Source organism: Chlamydotis macqueenii, chromosome 1 (genome assembly GCF_036417535.1).
Source record: "Chlamydotis macqueenii isolate bChlMac1 chromosome 1, bChlMac1.mat, whole genome shotgun sequence".
Taxonomy (NCBI): domain Eukaryota; kingdom Metazoa; phylum Chordata; class Aves; order Otidiformes; family Otididae; genus Chlamydotis; species Chlamydotis macqueenii.
The window spans coordinates 81,403,173-81,430,012 of NC_141556.1; the positions used below are offsets into that span (position 1 = coordinate 81,403,173).

General features: G+C 38.0%; 1 protein-coding gene across 1 annotated transcript in view; it reads left to right on the forward strand.

Moving 5' to 3' along the window:
* The window catches only part of CCDC91 (coiled-coil domain containing 91), a 126,177-nt gene extending 116,113 nt beyond the window's left edge, over positions 1 to 10,064 (forward strand). The window contains exon 12 of the mRNA XM_086758247.1: positions 8,883 to 10,064. Coding sequence (XP_086614373.1) covers positions 8,883 to 9,005 — 123 coding nt within the window. The 3' untranslated portion in view covers positions 9,006 to 10,064. The remainder of the gene's footprint in view (positions 1 to 8,882) is intronic.
* The last annotated feature ends 16,776 nt before the right edge of the window (positions 10,065 to 26,840 follow it).

Consider the following 26,840-nt stretch of genomic DNA (forward strand, 5'->3'; position numbering starts at 1 on the left):
AATAAAAAATATTGTTCTTATTAAAGCCTTTGTTTGCTGTTTGCTTTTCAGGTAGGCTTAATTAATCCCATTCTGTAGATATCATCTTAATACTGCAAGGCAATTCTGTGAGCACAACTCACCGTGAGCCCATCAGATAACATTTTTTTATTTGGTTTGATAACAATAGCAATTTATATATGTAGGGAAATTGCTGTTGCTTTTACCCAAGCATACTTTCCTTGGATTGATTTGGAACATCTGTGCATACTGACAAATAAAGTAGATCTTTGGTACCAGATCTAACACCCAACACTGCACTCAGGGCTTTTCAGGAACCGTAGTCTGGTAGCCCTCAGGCACTTTCCTGGAGAGATGGTAATTTGCGGTTATGAAGCTCCACAGAAGCCCTGTGTAATCTCTGCCAAGTCATTTGTAGCCATATTAAAACCGCATGTGATGATGCCTAAGACTGACTTGGGTACTTAAAACAATTCAAGATTTAAAAAAAAAAAATTAAGAACTTCTGCCCTCTGTGAGAACTCAGGATCTGACAAGCCTGGATAGAAGGCAGTCTGGGTCACTTACAAATATTTTCTTTAGGTGCTGTCATATATCTCTAGTTCTTTCTTCTATATCAGAGGAAGTGATCTGATGAATTTGTCCCTTAGTTACATTGTGATTGGTCTTCTGCTTTGTACCTGTTTTGTGGGGACTGTAATCTAGTGTATATCAGAAGCTATACAGACACTTGCCAGAACCACATGCTAACCACTTATCATTCAGAGATTTTGCAGACACTGCTGAGTTCCATGCTGAGTAGAATCAGATCTTGCTCAGGAAGGTGTACGGCATAGATTCACTTGCGTGGCTCCATTTGTAAAACAATCATAATAGCATTCACAGAAGTGTAATGAGAGTTAAGGTGCTGAGTATCAGCAGGGCTAACATAAAAGTATATTGATAAATAGGGGGTGATTAGTATCTCTGTGATTTGTGTCCATCTCAAATAATTTCTTGCTTTTTCTTCATTCTCACAACCAGTAGAAAATATCATGCCCAGGGGAAAATATTAGCATAACACAAGAGAAGCTGAGTTTATTTGAAACCAGCTTAGTCTAAACCAGTGTTACTCAGCCTGTAGTCTATAAAACATTAGAAACCGTCTGCAAAATAATTCCATTCTACTCTGTTATTAATTCAAATAGAGCATTTTTCATTTAATATACAGGTGCCAAATTTAATTGTTTTGTTATTTATTTTAGTAGTGGAACTTGTCTTTGCTTTTCTAATTTTTCAGTAGTCTATGTAATACTCATCAATCATTAAACAAGAGAAGGACATAAGATGGTGATATGGTGATATAAGTCTTGGGGTATTTTTATGTAGAGAGAGGAACAAGATGTATTGACATTGAAATTCTGTGGTTTTCTGTAGAGATTTCCTCATAAGAGGGAACTAGAAATGGCAGAGTGCACTTTGTTTCAGTGCCTGTAAATAGAAGTGAGTTTTAACAACTTCATCATTCCTTGTAGCTTTCATGTCAGTATTATAAAATCCTATGTTCTTGGAAAGAACAAAGATGTGCATTTCGATAAATGCAGAGTGGATGTCACTCCTCAACAGCAAGGAGGAAGGGCAAGATCAGTGTTAAAAAAAAAAAAAAAAAAAACCTTCCTTTTTATATTTAATTGGCATTTTCCATGCATCAGGTACTAAACCATAATGAAGACGCTCATTTTCTACAAGTTCAACAAGTTTTGCAAAAGCTTTTGTTTGGGAAACCATTAAAAATCAGTGGAATTTCTGTCCACATAGTCTACGTGGGTGACTTTAATAGTGGGAGAGGCCCTACTACGGTCAGAGTTTTGCCTGCCCCCAAAAGCTTGCAGCTTCAGAGCCTGTTAATAATATTACACAACTGCATTTCTTTCTATAAGATACTCACATCGGTAAGTACTGTTTGCATATATTTCTGTATGTCTGTCTTAAGTATGTTGAATCTAATTGCTAGACCAATCAGCAATTACAGTAGCAATTATGGTAACTCTATATATTTAGCATATGGCAACAATCAATAAATAACTTGGTCGAGAAATCCTATGTTCCTAATCTGTTAAGTAGGTAGGTCACCCCAGAGGGTGCTCATGTGTTTCTACACATAAATATTTCCATTATTATTTTTGAGGGTTTATGTAATGCCCATTTTTCACCTTCTACAGTAGTCTGAGCAGGTGCTGCAACAATATTTGGTTCCTTTATGCACTCAGTCTGCTTTCCTTGATTGAAAGCAAATTTCCTTCTCTTATTTATTTGAAGGAAAGTTAGTATTTTCTTACATTCCTGTGTCCAGCTGGGAGACAGTGGAGATTCTGAGAAGGTTGACAGGGTGTTTTCCCACCACCTTCAGCAGACTAGGCAAATCTGTTTTAAAGATGTTTCCAACATATGGTATTATTTTAATGGTTTCACTGATCAAGTTCAGAGCATAAAACCTTAAGGTTTAGAAGTTGCAGCATTATTTATTTAAGGAGAAAGAAACATTTTCACATGGCAATATAATTTATTAAACATCACTCTTTCCTAAAGGTTCAGTCTTGAACACTGATGGCTTTCTAATGTGTAGCAGATATTGTATAAATTACAGCTGTGAAGAACCTTGTTTTTATATACTTAGTAAGTGTTATCAATAGTAGAAATTCACAGGTGTACAGGCAAAAATGTCCTGTTCTGGGATTAACGCTAGAATAAGCTCTGTTACGCGTATGTGCCATATGGATCTGTTTTCCTTCTCATCCATTATAGAAATGAGAGGAAATAGTTCATTGTTTCCTCATCCAGCTCTCAGATTTGCAGGTTCCTCAAGGTAATAATTTTTTTATATGGTCTATTTAATGTTCTAGGGAATTTTTTAAAGCCTTCTGTGGAATCTGTGGGGAATTCTGTTCATTTTAGTGCACTGGGAAAGAGTTCTGAGCCCATCGTTTTAGTAGAAAATATAATCACATAGCTGAATTTCTGCAACTGTAGAATTTTTCAGAATCATGTCAGGCTCATTCGCTAGTGTGGGTTAGTTGTGGGGAAAAAAAACTCCAGCAAAAGCTATCTATCATAAAAATTGCACCGAACAAACCCATCATCTTTTACTTTTCCTCAAAGAGGGACATCTACCGATCAAAATATGAAAAGACATTTATGAGTCTGTAATTACAGTGTAATGTTCTGCTGAACACTGGGTTTGTTAGCCAATATCCAGTAGTGTATAACAACACTAAGTTGCAATAGTCCATTTCAATGGATTATTGTGCACCATGAATAGGGGCAGGAGGAGTCTCCAAAAGCTAAGGTTTTAGTCATGCAAGAAAACTCATAATTTTTCAAAAATAATTTTTCTCTAAAAATGGTTAGAAAGTGGCTACAGATATAAAATGCAGTCATTTATCCACTTAGCACTGAAGTTCAGACCATTGATGTGAAAGACCATAACTGTATTTTATAATGCAGACGGATGCTAAAATGATCTGAAGAAAATATTCCATATTATTACAGATGTACATATAATTAGGCCAGACAGAAATGCCTCATGTGAATTCAATTGCAACAGCAATCGTTGACTACATAAGCAGTTGCGTTACATCTGAATTAAGTGCTCCATGAGCAACCCAGTATATTTTTAACATCATGTTGGCTATGTTGAATGAGTCCCTGCACAGAGCAAAGAGCGCCACTGACAGAAATTTTTAGTAAATTATTTACATGCATGAACAAATCAAGAGTTATAGTAAGTTCTTCCTTATACTTAGCTAAAGTATGCTTTTGATCCAACTAATTTCAAAGGAACTTGAGTTTTTTCCTGTAGTCCTTAATAATTAAGCACATGTATTTTTGGGAAAGCCGTCTTTCATCATCAACGCTTTTGACTAGTATTTTGTTCTTCATGGACACATCCAACTAAGTGTTGATCAAACAATGCTAAGTTAGAACTATAGAATAAAACAAAAAAAAAATATTCCAGTCTTTTCATGGAAGAATATAAGTTCGCTTTATTGTTAGATCAGGCTTATATTAGTTTTCTGCAAAGATGAGGACATTTAATGAAAGTATCAAAAAATCATAATCTGAAGTACATTTATCATCGTTCTTATATTTACCGTTTTTTAAAAAAAAATAGTTCTTTACTTAGTAAATTCATATAATACAAAACTATACAGAAAAATAACTTTCAGTCGTGTTGCCATTACAGAGCCAAAATAGTGTGCTGAACTGCATTTGAATACATTAATTATCAGATTATCATTTGAAGTACAGGTAAATTTTTCAATACATGTTTATGTAAATGTAGCTATCATTTTCTACAACCACAAATATATTTGGTATTGGAAAGCAGTATTGTCTGAGAAATAGTTTTGAAAAATACACTTCTAAGCACCTTAATGTTTATACAGAAGGGAAAATTGACGAGCCATATGTGACATTAATCTTACTTTCTTCACTTTTCTGGGTGAACTTCAGGCCACAGTGAGATTAATAATGAAATGTATCTTTACTGTGTTGAGATCAGAATTTCATCCTTAAATCTGCAGTGCTAAAGCTAAAATTACATTTTCCATAAGATATTTTCTTAGTTACTAGTAATGGATAATATCATTCTGAGATATAGTAGTTATTTATAGAGTTCTGACTGGGTTTTTCTTCTAGCAATTTGAAATGTTTAATGAGTTGGAGAATATTCTGTAGAGGAAGCTAAAGACATATGCTATGAAAATGTATCTATTTGCAGGTAAATATTACACAGGGAAAATATGGAGGATGTACATGCTCAGTTATTTGTGTAAGAAACTATCTTTTACTTTAGGCATCGGCTATGTAGACGTTCATTCCATTTTACAGAAAATTTGAACTGTATGATAAAAGCTAAGAAAATGTAGAGCTAAGAATAATTATTAGCTTTGGTTTGAGCTATGAGTTTATGAAGTGCTACAGGGGAAGATGGATGGACTTAAAGTAAAAAGGAGCATCTTGGGATGAAAGCAGTCATGGTGGCAGTATTCTGCACAATTATGTGTGAGTTTTTCTTTTTGTTTCCCAAGTCAATTTCTTGCATCCAGTGACAGAAGTTCTACTGAGGCCTATGCCTCCCTTCAGGGCATACCTTGCGTGGCTCACACGTCGTTCTGGGGGTCTAGGGATACCACTGAGGCGGGAGGCCACAGGAGGTCTTATCCAGTCATCTTTGGCCAGAAGGATGGTGGAATCGTACTGAGACCCCAAAAATGGACTGAAGGTTTAAACAGAAGGGAAAAACCAGCAGTGAATGTGTTAAAATGTCCTGCAAGAATCAGGTAATTTTTTGAAAATGAATGTGTCTCAATGATCGTGGGAATTTCAGGAATGGTATAGACCCTATGGAGTTCAGGAACTGCTTTTCCAAATCTTATATAGCCAGTTTCTCATTAGGTTCCATATGAGTACAGAGAGAGGCAACCTCTGGTTTTTAAAAGAAAAAAAATCTGTACAGAGTTAAAAAGATACTGTTGAGTACATTACAATAATGAAGTTCAGGAACATTAAAACTTTGTGCTAATTAAAGCTGTGCTAATAGGACACAATGTACAGAATTAGGAACTTTGAACTGGATAGAATTCATATAGTGGAAGAGAAACATTGATTATTAATAACAGCAATGATGATGTGATGTAGAAAATTGCCCTCTCATCGTAGATCTGGACCAACATGGTTGTTTTTTTCAGTATCTATAGAATTAGAACAGTTGAGTTGGTTTGGTTGTGTGAGTGCTCCATCCCTAATACGTTATTCATACTGATTACATTTGCATATGAGTCACATTCAGTTTGAATTTGCCAGATGTCCATTTATGTTTGTTTAAATAATGAGATCATTCCATGAAGTGAACAGGACCAAAAAATATAGAGGGAAAACTGTTTAGAAAAACAAGATTTAAAATGCCTTCCTTACATATTTTCACTTCTCATGGTATATTATGCAAGCAGAAGCACAGCAGTGTTGAGGCACTGTTCAAAAAAATGTGTACATTGCTAACACTTCATTAAACAATGTATTATATAACAAATCTTCATTAGATTTGTTTCTATTTCCTGGTCAATTTCTTCATTAATGGGAATGTTCTCCTTCTGAATACATTCGCATGTACCTTTTTCAAAGCTGGCATCATTTTGCTGCTTCTCGTTTTGTGTTATGTGAAGATCTCAGGTTTTTTCAGTGTTTTGTAATTTACTGTAGCATGGAAGAATATTAAAAATGTAGTGCTCAAGGCAAAGCTTATACATAAGCTGAAGAGACAATGGACAACTGAATTCTGGATTTTTATGTTAATGAGTTTGCATAAACTTTAAACAAGCAATAAACTTTTCTTATGCACAAAGGGAGACTACCAACTAACCACTTGAGTTCAACATAGACTTCTCAAATGTGTACTTAATTTATTTGAGACTTTAAGAATCTTTCTCAAGCCTGAAGAAATTCTGGTTTGTTCATATTGCAGCCAATCACTACACACATTAAACATTCACATTAGTACTTGCTGAAATAAATTTAACTGTATACAATTTGAGATTGGTGCCTTGGTAAAGAAATTTAGCAGCAGCATATCAGAACACACATCTGGTGAGCTACTTTGATCTCTTCAAAGCAGAATCTGCAAGAAAAGGCTGAAAGAAAAGAAAATGGGAGAGTTTGGCCAAAGATCTTGGTCAAAGCTCAATAAAGAACTATTTAGGAATATAGATGATATAATCTGCAATAAAAGGAAACCATTGAAAATCAGTTTCATGCTAAGCTCCTTCAACTGATATATCTACCAGAATCAACAGAAGTTGATGACATAATATGTTTAGAGAAAGAGATTTCTCATGTTCTTTCTTAAGACGTAACAGATGATTTTATGTGAGTTGCACTACATTTGCCTGTTCCCCAGAGAAATATGGGCCACAAGCACAAAAACATCTGCAAGCTCCCCTATGCAAAATGTTCTTTGTATTTTGGACCAGAGAAGAGGAAGGAGGCAAGATACCTTTCAAATCAGAAGAAATGCACCATCACCACAGTGTATGTTGTTCATTTGTTCCAGACTGTCTTTTCTAGGTACAGCTTCTTTAGATCTTAGTTTGCTGTTTCTAAGTCTTTCATTTTCTTGTCAGTAGCAGCTGTTACTTAAATATATCAAGAACAGACTTTTCTGAAATTTATTTGAACTAGATCTACTTTAAAATCTGTTGTAAATCCGTAGGCTACATTCACATCAGGCTGTTTATGGAGCAATAATGTCTGCTTTTGCAAGAGATGCAAAAATCTGCGCAACAACTGGAAATTGCAGAAGTATAAGCAGGCACATTACTGAAGGAGAGTTTTATGATTGTGTGGCTTCTAGATAATATGTGTGTATTCTGCTTGTGACTACATTTGCCACATTCATCTCTGTTGAAACAAAATGCCAAAATATTCAAACTACCAGAGCCTGATTCTGCAACTTAGAGGAACTTGAAGAACAGCCATGCACAGGGTCATAAAAATGTTTCCTTTTGTATCTTCAGTCACAGCACTGCAGCTATATTCTGAGTGCATTTTCAAAGTGAGAAGGTATCACTAACTTTGCCTTGCATTCTGTATTACTGTTTTAAAAGTGCATCTGTTGTAAAACAAAATGTCCATTCAAGTGATTATTAGAGCAAGTAACTGAACTGCTGAATGATGAGCATATATATGCAGAGAGACACCATAGAGTCAGAGTTTTTGTTGAAAGGTCTAATTAAAACTATGAGTGCTAGATATATGAGGCACAATTTTTTTTTTTTTTAAATATGGCAGTTTGCGGATGATTGCCACTAGTCTGATAGACTAGTTGCTCTAGTCTACCGGGGCCGTGTGGCCTGACGTTTGCATTTTGCTGGTGTTACAGAGTTTGAGACATTGCTTATGGACTTGTGCACAAGAGTTTGATGGGAGTATGGAGCTGGACTTCTTCCAAATTCTATTACTTCCTTTCTCTTGAGTGGCATAATTTTTATGTCTTATTAGCCTTGTACCATTACCTTTCAGTCTCACGCTATGTCATTGTTATATATGTGTTTAGTTGAATTTGTGGCTTTTGAAATGTAGTCGAGAACATCTCTCCACTGTGATATTACTTGTTTGACATTTGAACTTCAAAATTCAAATGAAATGAATTATGCAGTGCATTTTATTTATTAATGTTATGATATTAAGAAAATTCAAATACCTTTCGGTAAACTATATTTTTATGTCACTTATGTGCCTTGACTTACCAAGTGTTGTTATTGTGTTCTTATCTTTTTTTTGGTGGGAAAGAAAGGACCATTGTCTTTACTGCAAATAAGTGTATAGTTCACATTGTTTGACAGTAGGGAACTCCAATAAAGTTTTGGAATGAACAAAGGAGGCACTTTTCCTCTGGCAACTATTTAAACTTGCTGACATTTAAATTAATAGTAGACTTTGAATTTTTGAATATGCAATTGTATGTAGTGTTCATTTTAAAGCAGAAGTAGTATCTTGTATAAAAGCAACGGCTGCAATTTTTAAAATTGCTGTGGGCATTTATCTAGTGCAGCAGCTGCACTGTTTAGCTTTTTCAAATTTCTTGTGTAGAATTTGACAGCTATGGGAAAGTTACCTTTAACCTTATGTACATTTTAGTTTAAAGAAACTCAAATACTTCATTAAAAAGTTGATACTAAATACCACGCATAGAAGTTACTTAGGTTCTTTTGTTGTTGTTGCATTTGGTTGTTGAATTTTTGTTGTCAAATATGGTTGAATTTTTGCTGATAAACCCTGGTATTTATTTCCAGGCTTTTTTAAAGTTAATCTTTTTTTTTTTTTTTTATTTTTTTTTATTTCAACAGCTTGATCAAGTTGTCCGTCAGAGAAATCTGCATAGTTTGGAACTTTTCCTCTCCTGTGCACAGAAACAGTTAAGCATTTTGTTAAAGGAAGAGCAAACTGCTACAGAGGAAAACAGAGAGTGACATTCTTAGTACCACTGATACAGTGTGATTTGTGAAGCTGCAAATCTCAGTCCAGCAAATGATGAATATATTCTAATCTTTTGGGATTATATCATTGATTCAAGATTGATCTGAATCTGTGCTTAATAGAAGTATTTGTGGATTATGTTCCTTAATTTATTTTCTTATCTTACTGCTATTATCAGTTTTCAAATATGGGAGGGAAAAAATCCCTGGAAAAAAAATGGTTTTATTTATGATTTTTCTTTTATTATATTTCTAGTAGCCCATGATTTAAGTTCTATATAACTGTAGCAATGATGATGTTTCCCTGTTATGTCTGTTTTAAATTTGGCATCATGTGTTGATCTAACTTACCTGTATTTTTGAAACTTTAAAAATGGAGAAAAACATGTAATTGAATGTAGATACAGATGCATCCCTGTTTCCAAAGTATATGCCCAAGTGCATTGCCTCAGGTGAGCCTGAGAAGCTTATTATTTCTTGCTAGTTTTGATGTATGCCGAAGAATCAGTACTGAAACATAAGAGTGTTGAAAGACATTCCTTGAGTCATTTACAAACAACTCCAGCTCTAGTAACAGAAAAAAAAAATGAAAACTAAACAGTGTATCTTTTTAGACTGGTGCAAAACATTGCCATAACTGATGTATAGTATGTATTTTATTTCTGTTTTGCAAAGCTAGTTTGATTCCAAAAGTCATTTTCTCATGAAAGTACAATTAATGTCACTGACCTCAGTTTCAGGAAGATGTATGTAATTATGTGGAGACTGATACTGCACTGCCTCAGTGGAATTTCTGACAGAATAAGGAGTGCAGCTTGCTGACCTCAGATGCCCTTTCTAAACCCACTGAAGGAAGCAGAAAAACTCCCCACTGACATTGAACTTTGGATCAAGTTGTAGGTCTTGCTAACAGCAGCATGGAGGGGAATTTGTGTGCCTACACTTTATTGATTGTAGATTTGGGGCCTTAGTTATAAAGGAGTTCTAAATGAAATAAGGGAAAATAAATGTTCATGCTTAGAAATGTAAATAAACTGAGAATGATACCTCTTACGGTGAGCTTGTGATTCAATGGGGGACTAATGGACACTTTTAGTGTGGTTCTTGTTATCCAGAGCTGGGGGGGGGGTTGTTGTTTGGCTGGTTTTTTGCATTAGCAGTCACTTTTCATAAATTGCTTTTTTATAGCAATAAGAAAACACCAAATAGTTGCATATGTATTTGAGAGTATGAAATACGTATTGCAGTGAGTTTAGGTTTTTAGTGAAATCTTTTTCGGTGCTTCATTTTTGTAATCAAAACCAAAGGTTTTGTCTTCTATATGCAAAGGTTCATTGAAGAAGTAAATATTGCTAGTTTTACTAGAAGATGACCTCACCCTGCAAATGGATTAAAATCCAGTCTTCTTTTTGATATTTCTTGATTGATCAGTTTTTATTTCTCCTGGCAGTAAAAAAAAAAAAATTTAGTGTTAATGAGTCACCTATTTGTTTATCATTCCTAAGCCTATCATTCCTAAGTTGTCTTTGTCAACTGCACCAAAGATGACACAGATGTCTGCATGGGTTTTTTTTTTTAAAGTAGAGGCAATGTAAAATGAAATTGATTGCCTAGTGCTGTCTCACAATCTAGGTTTAATTGTGGAAATGTGGTATGAGCAGATTCTTAAACAAACTTCAACATATTCCTTTTTACTAAAGCCCTCAAAGTGTTCCCCATCAAAGCCAGAGCCTTAGCAGTATATCAGCATTCTCTTACTAAAGAGTTTTGTCTTTTGACATGCAACAATATGAAAAAACACTTGTTGGAGAAGCTTGTGATTGGAGTCAGTAAGATTTCACTGGCAGCTATGGCATATCTTTCCCATAAGAACATCATGTGTTGTTTAGTCTCAGCTCTTGAATATTGTGATTGTCACAGAGAACTGTAGGTATTTTTTTCTTACCCTTGACAGTTTTAGTCCTTTAATCTTTCTCTCTGTTTTGCAAGCAAAACTGCAGAATTAGACTGCAGACATACAAAATCAGATTGGGAGCTTGGATTACATTCAAAACTCCAAGTCTCAGAGAAGAACTTCTTATCCAGTAGAAAAAGACCTGTACAGTTTGCAAGCTTTGGAGTATATGATAACCTCTTCTCCACATCAAATCCAATGTTTTAAAGCTTAATTTTATTTTTCATTATTTCTGCCTAACCAGAGCAGAATACAGTTTGTGGAAATTTGGAAGGAAGGGAGAGGGTTGCAAAATGCAGTCTAACTCCTAGAAGATGATATCACAATTTTATTTTATATTTTTTATTCCTACATATAGACTGAAGAAGTATATATAAAAGAAAATAATATGTTCAAGGGCTACAGGGTAGAACTTTGTCTGCCTCTGAGGCATGGCTGCTAGTATAACAATTTTGGCAAGACTGATAAGTGATGGGAGGAGCAAGAAGCCGTAGAACTAATCCTTAGAATTGAAATGCAAGAACTAAAATGTTCAAGCTAGTGAGTTTACAGTCTAGAACATCAATGAAGTTCATATAATATACATGTTATATATATATGATTGTATACTTTATATTAGAAGTAAACCATAAATCTTGTTAGGTAAAGATGTGTTTTAAACAATCGATTGTGTATATGAAAAGTTGCCTCAAAGACAGGGTACCAGTAGATCCAGTGTATATTATGATGTCTTTCATTGGTGTCAGTCAGGCCCATTCTATTTTAATACTTATACTTGATGGTCTAGAACAGAGAAGATCAAAACAGTGGGGTTTGTAACTAATAGTTTACTAAGTTAATACTGACTATCGTGATACTATGCAGTCCTACACATTTGTGTTGTATTTCTGTATGTTTCTGTTGACTCACTATCTGCTTCCATTACAGAATTCTTGATGAGCTCTGAGACTATGTGTGCACAAATCCTCAACAAAGAAATCATTGGCCACACACTTTTTGCTCACTGTCTACAGTTAAGATATGGGAGTATTTGAATTTTTGCCTTGCTGTAGGAATCTTATTAACAAATGACACTTGAATTCCTTGAAGCATTGAATTCCTTCACTCTATCATAAGAAGGCAGAACAAAGAAAAAGCAGCAGTCATTCCAGAGGCTGAGATCCCATTAGTGTTTTGAGATTTTTGTGCATCTTTACATTGGCATCTGATCAAAAGTTGCCTCATGTCCTGCCAGCTCAGTAAATGGCAATGTTAATTCCTGACTGTCTGAAATTGTCCATGTAGACATGACCTTAAAGAGCCTAATTCCTGTTCACACTGAAACTCTCTTACAGCACTCTAGACTCTCCTCCTCCACTGTGTATTTTTTATGTCCACATATTTGAGCTTACAGATTTTTCCCCACCCCTAGAATGCAAGGAATATGTGCTAAGATTTCCTAGCAGGAAATAGCCACTGATAAAAATTGTTCATCAAGGGGACAGATATAATTTATGCTCAGTTTCACATCATGTATAGTGTCAGCGTAGTTATCAAATGGATGTCATATAAATGTAAAATGAGCTAGACTGGGGCATACCCAATCTAGCTTGCAGCTAGTTAGCTTTCTTGATGCCAGATGGGTAGATGTGAAAGCATAGAGCACAGCATGGTCTCACTAACCATCTACATCTTCCTACTTCCCCAGCTGCATTGCAGCTTACACTGAGCTACCTCAAATACATAGTTTGCTTCAACTAGTTTAGGTATTGTAAACTCTGTTGCTGGAGTGACCAACCTGTGGACGCGATAGTTACAAAAACTTTTACATGGCTATTCTGAATACTGTCTAGAAGGATTTTATATGATATGTGACATTCCTTTTCCAGCAATGGATTATAAATGTGCCGAAGAAACGTTTGCCTGGAAAACATTTTTTACATGGGTATAATTTGGGCCTTCAATTCAATTCAATGTGCTTGCAGGAACTGATGAAAACAATGCTTTCTTTTCTGCGATCTCTGTAAGAATATTGTTATTCTGAGGCTTCAAGAGTCAATGGTTTACCTGCTTGTATAGCTTAAACAGAGATTAATTAATTTTTCAGCCTACGTAAAACTAATAGTACTGCTGTTGAATTAGGGTCAAATTTGAACAGGTGAACATCATGAGGAAACCATCTGAGTTGTACTCTGTTTGGCTCAAGTTCTGTATTTGCCTTTGAAATGGTATGCTTCGTTAGCTAAAGGAAAGCACTGAGATGTGTAGACTTCTCATTGTAGACATTACCTAAGCAGTTCACTTGCCATGGTGATGTAGTAGCTAAAAATGCCCTCATCGAGCTTCCTCATACGTGGAGCAAAAGGTCAGTCTTGCTTTATGCCGTTTGCCACAGATACACATTTGCCACGAGCCGCATGATAGGTTATGGTGTTTGCATTTCTGTGGGAAGCATTGCTAGCGTTACCTTGTAAAGACCTATAGTAATGCCTTGAAAGTGGTGACAGTCAGCTGTAGGTGCTAGCGACAGCACAGTATTTAGCAACACAAAATAAAGATTTTTTTTAATTGATCTTGTTTATTGTATAGTGCGTATTTTAAACTTCTTGTATCACCTTTCAGTGATATGACATTCCTGTGATAATAATTATTATCCTGTTATAATAATAATAACAATAATAATAACACTAATTTCCTGTGATAGATGTGGTATCAGTATTTTATCCATGTCTTACATGCTGTGTAATTATAACAATTTTAATATGCGTCAGAGATTCACATTTGTTTATATCCCTGTGATTCCTCACATTTCAGACTTACAAACCCAGCATTTTTTAGATGCTTTTCATTGTCTGGCATGGATAATATGATACATGAAGAAAGCGTTATTGAATAAACACTCAGACTGTTCTACTTTTTTCAGATTACATTTTTAAAGAGTTTGATGGTGAACACTACTAAAAAAATTATATATTTATTAATACACGTATCCTAAAAATATGATTATCAACAAAATGCTACAAATTTTCTGGTTTTATTTTCAAATTTTGTAATAAATCTGTATCAATAAATATAGATCACTAGCAGATCGCAAGTCATTGACACTCATTCTCTTTCTTCAAGTTAAAATATTTTGTATTCTCACAAAAGCCAAAGGGATTTGCCTCTCTCTATGTTTAAAAAGAAGCTTGTCTTAACTGATCCACTCTACTGTATAATGGTAGGAGGCCCATTAGCCAAGGGAGAAACGGCATTGTTTTTGCTGAGTGAACTTTGAAGGATGTTTCAGTTCTTGTACTACTACCAAGTTAGGGAATCAGTTAAGACCTCATGTCGATCTTGCTGCATAAATTTTCTGAAAGATAGCTGGTCATGATGACACATGGCCAATCTCTATTTTTGTAGCAATAATTTTAAAAATTCCATTACTTAAACATCCCGCTCTTTTATTGTGACCATAGATTACATATTTAGAGAGTGATTGTGAATTTCTGGCGCCCAGGAAGTCACCAGGAATTCTGCTATTGGTTATTTCCAGCTCAAAATGTCATCCTTCTGCACATTTTTTGCAATTGCGACTGCAATGAATGTAACACACACAGTTTTGTCTTTTTATGGTTCTGGAAATGTACTGAGAAGTTACTTGAAGAGCGGATTTCATGATCAGTTCTTTGAAGAAAATGTCAGTATTTGTTCTGTTCATGGTATAGTGGAGAAGGGAGATAAGCTGTTGACTGAGACCTTGGTGACGGGATACATGTGTCTTGTTATTAGTATACTACTGCTATGAAGAACGTTTTCATATTTTCATTTAAATAAGTTGCTTCTCCCTTGCTACATCAGAACTAGTAGTAACACTGTAGCATTCCCTAGTGAAATGCCTAGAAAAAAATATATTTGTTTATATCAACAAAATCACTATCACAAAGATATAGTTCAGTCCATTTTAGTATTAGGCTTGACAATAGTGGAAACATGAAGGTGAATGTAAGGTGCTACTGTTTGTTATATACTCTTTTGATTATTAGTTTTATTTGAAAAATAAATTGGAGTCATTATGAAATGCTCTATCTGCTGCAAATTCAACTGACTGATGAAGTTTACAGCTTGATAGTAGTTTGATAAAAAGCTGGATGAATCTTAATAAGTTTGTCAGGGTCAAAGAGTCATACAAATGAGATCATCTTGCTTTTTTTCATGGGTTATTGTTAGAATGAGTCAAAATATGTCCTGAAGTGTCAGTAGTAATCAAGGATTTCAGCAGTTGCCTGAATACAGCAGAATTGCATTTGGTCTGTTTGAAAGAATAACATTGACGTTGGAAAGCATGATTATTTCAGAAAACTCTTCATATAGACTTTTCTAATTCTTGTGTCTTCAAGGTTTTTTTGCATGTTTTTCACATATTCCTTGCCCTTGAGCAAAAGGAATCGTGTTTTCATAAATGTTAGTGAGAATAATGGTGAAACAAAAGGAGTTGTAAGCTAGGTGGAATTTATTTTCACCATACTCTTTTGGTAGCGAGGGCAAGGGTATTTGAGAGAGCTTTGAGGGACAATCAGCCGTACGACCATCAAAAAGAACTCTCAAATAAAGAAAGACAGAAACACTAAAAAGAGTTCCAGCCTGGAGGCCAGCTGGGAACGTGGTGCTTCCATCTCCAAAGACGTCATCCTGCCAGTTTCTCTCACAAAATACGTCCGCCTGGTCAAAAATTGCAGGGAGAACTCCCCCACTTATACAGATTATAATGTGTTCTGAGTCTTGGAGGGAAATGTTTTATCACACTTTCACAGTGGCAATACATCTTGTATTCGGCAGTGGTTCCTGACATGCTGTGCTACTGTGTTGGCCTTTTAATGTTGCATTTTACATAGCTGCCTGTTGTGTGGTATTGAAGACAATTCAGATACAGAAAGGCAACTGACTGTATGAAAAGATCTTGAGTTTTATTTTCTGTTTCATTAATGAAAACTGCTGAAACATCTTTGCATTGAGGAGGAGATTGCTGGTACAGCATTCTTTTAATGAGAGGTATTGTATGTATCTTACTGCATGTCTTCAACCAAGAGTCCAGTGCCCTTAGCATGTAGAATGGCTGATGAGACAGAATTACTCAGAATACTGGTTTTCATTCTCCTCAATTTAGGGATTTGTTTCATTTGAAAGGCGAGTTTTATTACCTCTAAAGCAAGTGAAACAAGTACCTGTTAAAAAGAAAAAATAACACAACCACTTTCAGGTTCACACAAAGGAGATCGTGAAGTACTCTCATTCCTTTCCTTATGGAAATCCTGAGAATCAGTTTTAGCCTTACCCCTAAGAGTAAGCAAAACAGGGGCCTTTGCTCACCTTTGCGTAGGCAGATGTAATGCAATCCAAATATAACCCTGTTCTCCTTTTATGCTTTCCCATGATGTTGTCCCGGACTCCTACAAATGGGGAGCAGGATGCTGACAAGGTACTCTCATATACCTGCTAATGAGGTAAACATTAGTTCTTGTCATCACTACCAAGATTTGGTCATTTTTTTTCCTAGCATTTTTCAGCATATCTTGTAGAGATTACATCACATATCATTCAGCTTTAGGTTCAGTTTTGGAAGAGAGGTGATGCATGCAGTTCTTTTGACATGTTTGAGGAATTAACTACTTTTGTTCCTTGTGTTGGCCTCTCATTAAATGGCCAGTAAACTAGTGCCCCAATATGTATATGCTTGACAATGCTACAAAATCCTGAATAGTGAAACATTACCATCAAATATACCAAGATCTTCAGATATTTTTGAAAGTCCTAGAGTGGTTTTCAGTCATTTTAATAATAACTAATTATGCTCTTTTAGTGTGCTTTACAATTTTGAAATTCTTAACATTCAAGCTTTCCGCTCAAGTTGCAAGTGCTAGAAAGCCTTTTTTCCCCTTTATGAGATCTAAGATTTACAGGATCCCAGGAGGTAACATGTTAACGAAAATATCAAATATTGTAAAATCCGTGATAAAATCACCAGGGTAGCAGCCATGCGTGGGCTCGGTCAGTGGTTCAGCTGAAGAAGGGTGTCACACTTCTGCCCTGCTTCCCCTGTACTGCTGTTAACTTCCATTATATAGTCATAACTTCGCTTGCCCCTCAGGGTGAAGGTTTGGGATTTGTTCTCAGGTTGGCTTTACACTAATGCGGGCTTCATTTGTGATCTTCATTGTGTTACTAATGAGAAAACATAAGCATCATGCCATTCTGCCCTACATTATATAACCTCAGAATTCTTGACAAATATTTTTTATTTAGATTATTCAGGAAAAAAAGGTGATTGCTCTCCTTCCCTGAGCAAATGTCACAGGTGTAGGATACACTAGAAAACTGAGGGACTTGACTCTGTGTAAAAAGTGTAAATCCCAATGCAGTCTGAGTCGGTAGACTGCTTCTGGTGCTGTTACCAGAGCAGTAGCCTCTTAAATAGATTATGGAGTGCTCACTAGTTCTTGTTGACAGTCTGCCACAAATGTGAATAAAATGATGTAGACTCTGAATTAATCACTCCCACATTATTTGGCTTATTACATACCAAACTGACAGGCTGCTAGGCATTTTGGATACAGATAAGGCAAAAACGTGGAAAGCAGCAACTGCTCCGTGTGTCAAAATTCTGTCAATGATCCTGTTTACAGGAAAAATTTCTTCACATTAGAAAGTCCAAGTCTTACCTCATTCTGATACACAATACAACATGATAAAATGTGCAGAGCTGATATGATCAAAACATATATTTGCAGCAATTGTACTTTAAATATGATTGTCAACAACTGGAGGAGAGCTTGGTACTGCTGAGGAAGGAGTAGTTATTTTCCCTGTTGATTACTGTGTGGATAAGGCTAAAAATAAAGAACATAAATAAAAGTGGCTAATCACAACAAGTTCTCAGTACATGCAGGGTTTTTTTCAAGCAGATTGAGTCCTCATAGAAATTAATTAAAGCAAAGACAATACAATGGACTTTGACCCATCAGAGCACACTGAATACAGTCTTTCCCTCAATTGACTGGAAAACTAGTAAAAATTTTGGTTCTCATTTACAAATAAAGACCAAAAGGCAGCTTGTGTCTGTGCATGGAAAAAGGGGAAAATCTGTGGAGAGTAATGATCCATCAGCATTGTAAGAAGTTCTCATTTAGTACTGTAAATAAGTAATGATTTACTACTGGAATAAGACTGAGTTAATAATATCAAGTAAGGAGAATCTTTTTTCCAGCCCTATGATGTTTGACATCTAAGGCATTGCAAATTAATAAATGGCCGTGCTGGAGAGTCGTTTTTATTGTCATGTTAAAAAGCTCTGCTGCTATGCACTTCCTGAGGGAAGCAGCATTGCAGAGAACAGAAGGAAGGTGGAGCAAATGGCCCATGATCATTAGCGATCTTACAGGGACATTAAAAAAAACTCTATAAACTTGCTCGCAACAATCAGGCTTTCAGTATCCCCTGGGAAAGGCCTGTCTTCACCACTTCCAGATCAGACTACGGACTGGTATGGTAATTCTGAGCCGTGTGAATTTTGCACACATATGAAGGCCACTCATTTCAAAGAGAATTCAGTGCGATGATTGCAAAGAGTGGTCTTGAGTTACCTACATACAGGTTGCACTTTCAGGGCTAATGAAAATTGTGTTTATTTCCCACAAGAAAGTAATATCAAGCACTAAAGAGAAATGAAGAGCATCCAAGAAAAAAATCTGCCTAGACTTAAAGACAATCCAAGACTGAACAAATGGGACAGGCCAAAACTGTTTGCAATAAATGTGAAATAAAAATAACAAGGTTAGACAATTGTAGCCAAGATAAGAAACATGCTGCTAGACTTCCAAAAAAAAAAAAGCTCTCAATATTTTGCAATTCTGCAGATTCTCCTCAGGTCTGCAAATTTTCCTCAATTCTTTTGGCAACATGGAGAGAAATAGATCCGTGAATCCACTTGCAGAAGATACAGCTGGTGATTCAGAAAAAAAAGGTGAACCTCCAGATGCTGAAACTTTGATCTTTTTAACAACAGAATAATAGTAAGTGTATACTGTATTGGGTGTTGGTGTCAAGATTTTGATGAAGAGGGGCTGCAGGGGCAGCCTCTGTGAGGAGGTGGATGTGCAGGGGCTGCCCGTGCCAGACATAGCTGGTTTGAGTCAGCTCCAATGGACTCACCACAGGGCACGGCTGAGCCAGTCAGCCAAGATGGTGGCGTCTCGAGGAAGACATGTTTAAGAAAGGACAAAGCACTGCACAGGCAATGAGGAGGAAGGAAAAGAAGTGTGAGAAATTGCCCTGAAGGCACCAAGGTCAGAAGAAAGAGAGGGAGGAGGAGCTCTGGGCGTGGATGTGGAGATTCCCCTGTGGTCCATTGAGAGTCCCACGCGGGAGCAGATAACCCACCCTGTAGCCCTTGGAGGACCCATGCTGGAGCAGATGGATCTTCCCTGAAGGAACTGCAGCCCCTGGAGAGCCCACAGTGGAGCAGGTTTGTCCTGAAGGACTGGAGCCCATGGAAGGGCCCACTCTGGAGGAGGGGAACAGTGTGAGGTGGAAGGAGCAGCAGAGGAGAGCTGTTATGGACTGACCCCATAACCCACTATTCCCCATCTTACTTCACTGCTTGGTACGGAAAGGGTAGAGGAGTTGGAAATGAAGGGGTGAAGTTCAGCCTGGGGAAAAAAAGCGGGGCTGGGGAAGAAGTTGTTTTATTTTTTTCCTTTGTTTCTCACCATCCAATTAGATTTTAATCAGCAAGAAATTAAATTTATTTTCCCCAAGTCAAGTCTGTTTTGGCTGTTGATGGTAAGATGATCTCCCTATATTTCCCTTGGCCCATGAACTTTTTCATCTTATTTTTCTCCCACCGTCCTGTTAAGGAAGGAGAATGAGCGAGCGGCTGAGTGGCAGTCTGGCAGCTGGCCAAGGTCAACCCACCAGACATGCACTGACATTGGAGTGTCAGTGACAAGTTGTTTAAGTGGATACCCACTCCAGTCATGTCAATGGGGCCAGAAAATCAATGAGAGTCTCCCACAAGTCTTTCCCCGTCTCACAACATTGTTACATTGTCAGCAAGAGCTAGAAGCATAAGAATGGGGGAAAGATGGAGAAAGAGCATAGTCTAGAGGAAGAGGTTGGTGTGCAGTGCCAGTGGTGAGGAGAGACTGCTCTCAGGACCAAGGAAGTCCTTCTTTCCTAATCATGCTCTTGCTTATTAGAGTCCCAGCAGTGCGAGAGAATGGCAAACAGAAAGTTGAGTGAACTCAACTAGCATTGAGATACTCCATCCTGAAGGTTAGAAGACTGAGATAAGATCAAATAAGGGAATAGCAAAGCAACTGATAAAAGAGGAACAAGAAGCACTGGGAGCTGGCAGCAGAGAAGTCAGCAAAGCAGGGACTAAATTAAACTCAAGAGCGCAAGGGTGCGATAATAAAGATCACAAACAGAGATATTGGAGTGAGCAATGCTGAAAAAAATGAAAATGGAGGTTAGTGAGAGGAAGTCTTGACAAGAGTAATCAAAAAGAAAAGACATATAGTAACCATTCAGATGTAGAGCTAGGGTTGGGGAGGGGGCAGGGAGGCGGAGGACCAGGAGGGGAGGATGAACTTCTGTGTATATTTGCTTCCACACATGCACTATTAAAGTTGGAGAGTGGTGCTGAAAGAGACTTAAATAGAGTTGATTTCCTGAGCTTGTAATGAGTCCATGCACTTTGGTTTGGCTGAATTTTTTTCCATCTTTGTTTTTTTTTGGGTTTTTTTTTTTCCCCACAGGAAGAAGTAATAACATTTTCAAACCAACTGTAGTTCTGGTCCAAATCAGTTTTAAGATTCTAGTTTGGGAATGACAGGATCAAATTCTCACAAGCCTTCTCAGGAGATTATGGCCCAGCAAAGATTAAGATATTTCTGCTGTCTTGATCTGGACCCAGAAATTCTTTCCACTTCTGAATCTGCTTTCCAGCCAGTGCTGCTAAGGTGTATTTGAATCAGAAAATTAGACTCAAAGTAGTTGTTTTTCTCTCTCCTTTGTCCTCTTCTCTCCTCCCATGTCCTAACCCCCACCACTCGCCAAATTTTCACTCCCTCCTCTCTCTACCTTGCTGCCAAAAAAAAAAAAGGAAAACAAAAACCTCACAGCTCACCCTCCTTTTTTAATAAGATCAGATTTCGAGGCTTTGGTTTTGACTCATGTCTATATGAGGTAAAAACTACTCAGCTTTTTGTCCCCCCAGTCTTAAGACCTGATGTTGCTCTGGGTTTGTGGTAAAAATGAGATTAATATCCTTGTGTAGTCCCAATAACAAATATTTTCATTTATTTTTCTTTTGCATTCAGTTTTTGCATGGATTCTATGGAATCACAAAGCCTACAGGACTAGATTGATACCTGGTCTTAAGCCAACCTGTTTTTTCCTGTGTTCTTAAGAGTTCCTGCTGATTCTGTTTTCTGACATGTTTTTGGATTGCCATGGTGTGATGCTGTCAAGTAGAAATATAATTATCTGTTTGATTTTTTTTCATCTACTGTCAAAATACTTTGCAAGGTGGCCCTCAGCTTTAAAGGCAGGAAGCACAAATGTACACACGCATACAGAGACACCCATTCATCTATCACAGATGTTGTCACATTGAGCTAATCATGCAGTTCATTTAAGAAACTGTAGTTGAAGGCAGAGATGGAGTTTTGCACTCTTTTCAGGATATAATTATGACAACATGGAATCGCTGGAATAACTATGCACATTCTTTTTAGTAAGATTTGGGGGGTAGGTGGGAGAAGGGTTCTGATAGTACTGAAATTATTTGCAACAAGCCCTTTCTTCTGTTTTTGAGGAGCAAAAAAAGGCTAATTCAGCTGTCTGCTCCGGTGTGGCTCATTGAAGTATGTGCCAAGTGTGTAAACGAAACTCTGCAGAACTGGCAAGCCCTGAAGTGCATGTTGTTTGTTAGCAGAAGCTCTAGCAGAACACCAAGGGAATGGTGGGTGCAGTGCCACCAGTTAGCTGAAGATGAAATAACTATTTAAGCAACACAGCATCTCTGTCCACAGGAGTGCATATTTGCTTCTTTGGTGGTACATTGTAAGGGAGGAGTTTTTCCAAGTACAGAGGAGGAATCTACTCCTAACAGACAACTTACATTTCATGGGTTGTTCCTCGCTTGAGGGACTTAAGTTCCAACCTCCTGCACTGAAAGTCCACTGGCATAAACAACCTACCACGCTTTTGGCCTGGTCTTGCAATTTGCTCTGCCTGAGGACCGATTTGTGCTGAAGTAGAGTTCCTTTGACTTCACTCAGTCTCTAAGATGGCACGTATATCCACTAGCCCCAGAGAAGGCAGTAGGGCTGGGGAGCTAATGCTGGCAAACAGATTTTAGGTAGCAAGTAAATGTTTTTCCTTCTGCTTTTAATGAAATCACGTTAATCAAAATCCATACCTGCCTTAACTGCCCAGTGCTGCTTGGCTTCATGACCTGCTACAGAAAACGATCATCTGTTTTGTCCTGTATATATATCTAGCCATTAATAACAGGTAACCTCTCCAAACTGTGCAACAGAAGGGAGAACACAGCATCTCCAGCAGTGTCAGAGCTTTTTGGTTTTCAGACGCTTTGCTGGTTTAGTATTATGTTAGCCACTGAGATTGCTGTGCCTGCCTGAAACACTTTGTTACAGAATGCAATGTTTGAGGAACGTTATCTATCTGCTGCTTGGAAGGCCAGGTAGCGAATCTCATGCAGCAGAGTTCATGATTCTGAAAGTGTCACTCCACTGACTTGATGAGTAAAACCAGATACCCCACAGCAAGGGCTTTAATCACAGAATCCTAGAATCTTTAAAGCTGGAAAAGACCTCCAAGATCATCAAGTCCAACTGTCAACCTAACACCACCATGCCCCCTAAACCATGTCCTGAAGTGCCCTGTCTACACATTCTTTGAACACCTACAGGGATGGTGACTGCACCACTTCCTTTGGCAGCCTGTTCCAGTGCCTGATCACTCTTTCAGTAAAGAAACTGCTTGATCACTCTTTCCATTAGCACCTAGAATCTATAAGAATGATGTCAGAATGGACAAGGAATATGTAAGACTTGAACCTCATCACTTGACACAAAGTGGTAAAGAGAAAATAAATTAGTTTTAAATCAGAGTGTCAAGAGTTTGTTACATATTTTCTGGGTCTGGGAGCCCCTCACATGAAAAATTCATGTGCAGAGATGAAGGCACAGAGAGCTACGTGTAGACAGGATAATCAGTGAATGGGTCCTGCTTTCAGTCTACCTTCAGAGGCTGCACTTCTTATTGCTTTGTGCGTTGGATGGCCAGACATGGTTTTGAACAACAGGGATAAAGTTCCTCCTGTCAAAGGAGATGAATTGAGAGTTCTCACTTTGTAGTGGCTTTGCCCAGGATTAAATGATTGCACGCTGTGCCAGTGACCAGACTAGAGAATCAGACCTGTGAGGTGACCTCCTTTGAGCTGAGAGTAGGTGATGAGGCGGAGGGGCTGGCTTATGCTGGAGGGGAGGAGTACTACCACTAAAAACACTCCTCACATCAGTGGTGCTGGCCATTATGTCATGTCACAAGTAGGATGAGAAAGAGCCAAGATGCCCACCAGTCCCCACTTTACTTTTTTGTTCTTATCACCGTTCATCAGGTGCCATGTCACATTTAATATTTTCCATCTGCTTTTGGCCAATATGGTCTGGTACTGCTCAACAGCAGAAACCTGTTGATTCTGGACTGCTAACTACTACTGGCTGGCACACCAAACTGTAGGGTGACTTAAGTGTGGTGGAAGACAGACAGAATTGTTTCCAATGTACACCTAAGGAGGCCCTCAGTAAAGCAAACATTGATTTTGGAGAAGGGGTTTTTTATTTTTTTTTACCTGTCTGCTGCCAACAGGCTGTAAATAGGATCCCTATATTTTTCCCTTTTGATACTAATCCACATTGGAGCTCATCAGCAACCTTTAAGCCAATAGAAGTTGCTGAACATTGCTAGAAGCCACACACACCTCGGAACAGATGAGGTCCCTACTACTTGTCATGGACCAGTTACAAGGAGGAAAGGTACTGCAGGCAACACGGCAGCCCACGGGTGGCCTGTGACTGCTGGTTCCCTGGGTTCATCTTGCTTTCATGGACTAACTCCCACTATTATAAATCATATAGGTATGAGTTTCTTCCTGGAGCAACTTGTTTGCTTTATTTATTTGGAAAATTTCAGTAACTGCACTCACCACAGCTCCTTTTTCTGCTGCTGAACTTGCCATAACTGAGGCTTGCTCAAGAATGTTTAGTCTTAACAGTGTGTTATTTCCCCTCGTGATTTCTGAACCACATACTGAATAGATGTGCTGGTAAAGTGCAGTAAATACATTTCCAGATAAAGTAACGGTATCTCAGAAATGACCCACTTCTCTAGAGACAGAATGCCATGGATTTGAGGCACCCTCAGACTGAAAAAGACCTGGACATCCTGTCTCATTCCCTTCAGCCCCCAATTTTAAGATCAGTGAAACATTTAGAACATAAAACAATCTATTTTTAGGACAATCACACAGTCACTCTGGGTATTATTTATATTTAAATTAAAACCAGCTTTTAGGCTTTCAGCTAACTGAGAGCACTAATGTTATTTAAGGAGGCAAAAGAAAAGAAAAAGGCTTGAAATAATTAATTTGAACGTAGCATCACATGCTGAGAGGAAACAACAGAAACCTGCGATGGCTACTCGCTTTAGAAAGTTGGAGGAAAGAAGCTGTCAGATGTGCTATGCACTTATACAAAAGTGACTACCAGGGCACGGTTTACAGAAGTCCCACACATGCTTTGTGGCAAAGCAATAGTTAAAACATTGCTTGGGCTGAGTCAAATGCCCAGCAGTGCCTGTTTGGAACATTTTCCTTTGAGTCACTTTGTTTGAAATGTAATAGATGACTGGTCAATCTGTTGTTAGAGCCTCTGTAGTTGTTGCCTGGAATATTATTCCAACATGTTTACTCCACAGAGGTGTCTCATGAGCGGTACCTCTTACTCATATCTGTCACTTTTTTAGGAGGGGTAATTTGAACTCGCTCTGTTTTGTTGTTCACATCTCGCAGATGTTCAGGCAAGCAGGGGTGTTTCCTTCAGCCATCCTGTCACTGCATATGCTTCCAAGATGAATTCAGGGCCAGATTTAAAAGTGACTGAAGTGAACAGAAAGACAAATTAAAGTCAAGTATATTCAGAACAAAAAATATTTCCAGTACAACCAAAGACTCTGCGAAAAAGTGAAAGGATCAATGTTTCTGCTGATGGGTCAGTGAGAAGTCCAGATCTATTGTAGAAGCTGTTGTCATGGAAGTCAGAGAGTGAAAAGCCTTGATGTAACAATCCCTGATATGCCCAAAATCCAAGATTAGCGAGGTATAAATATGTTTTAGTGGAGTTTTGGAAAAGCCTGAGGCAAAGGAGGCTCTATGTGATTTATCACTTGATAGATCTTTACACAGCCATCCACTGTGGTCCTTAAACAGTCAAGGCACTCCTGCCACAAACTCCATGCAATCTGAAACTGAAGGGGAGCTGGAATGAACATGGGGCTGGTGAGTTTGACCTTAAATTTCAGAGTACCTGCACTGCCAGATCCTTTTGGTAAGTGATGGTGAACTGGAGCTTGTGCTGGCGCACAATGCCTGTTTAAATTGAGAGAGAGGAGAGCTCCAGCAGCATGGGAGGCATCAAGACCTGGGATGCTCCGTGACATACACAGAGGTAGGTATCATCCTGGGCTAGCTTTCAGAGAAGCTTTGATTTGCACTTTATACCAGGAGATGTGTTTGATGTAACTGTCCTCTTCAGACAGTAAAGTTGTGGGGAAAGAAATAGTTCCTTTCCCAGTGGAAAATATGTAAATAGCTCTACAGAATTAAGTTTTCATGAGTCTTTTAAAAATGCTTTTTCTTCTTTATGCTGTTGACTAGGATCTAATCATGATGGCTCAGCTTAAAGCACTTGTGAAACCTTTGCAGGTGTAGGAGATGCCAATATCACACTTAACCTCTCTGTCAGAGTTTCGGTGTGGGCTTGACAGGGGATATCACCTGGTTCAGCTGGCAAGTGCACTCATGCTCTTTGTTCTAAGGCCTGTTAGAGTTACGAGCTGCCTGTATTACAGGAGATCATGAGTTAGTGTTGCTTTACACAGGGACTCTGGAGAATAAACAGAACGCCCTCATGTGAAAAGATCCCGGAAAGCATCAGTGGGAAAATGCTGGGATCTCTCCTGCTGTCCACTCTGAGAGTAATGGGGTGATGCAGCCTTGCCAGGAAGGGGAGGTATGAGTCCCATGGAAGTATCTCAGGGTCGCACTGTGAGGTCATACTTGCAGCACAGGACTACAACCTTTCTCTGGTACTTTGCTTCTGAGCATAAAGTTGTGAGTTACAGAGGAGTCTGGGTGAAGAACTTGTGTGAAACCTGCGTTGTGGCAAGAGCTGCCATTGGTGATAAAGCACCCCAAAGTTTTGAAAAGACCAACCTGAAGTGCAACAGTTGTCTGCGTGGGAGGATGGAGTGGCAGAAATAATCCTGTGTTGGAGGGACTGCTTAGAGGATGAACATTTCCTAACCTCTTGATCAACATCCCCCTGGCTCCCCCGCTCCCCCTGCTGCACTTACCTCTTTTTAATTCGAACAGTCAAGCAAACCACAGAAAGCATACGTGCTGTGAATTCTGCGTTTTAGTAAAATGTCTAGCAATTAATAGGAAGCAGTTGTGACCTCATCTGGCAACGTATAAAAGCCAGTTCTAAAAATGGTGTTTAAAACAGTGACATTTAATTGGTAGCTGCCAGAGAAGGACACACACAAAC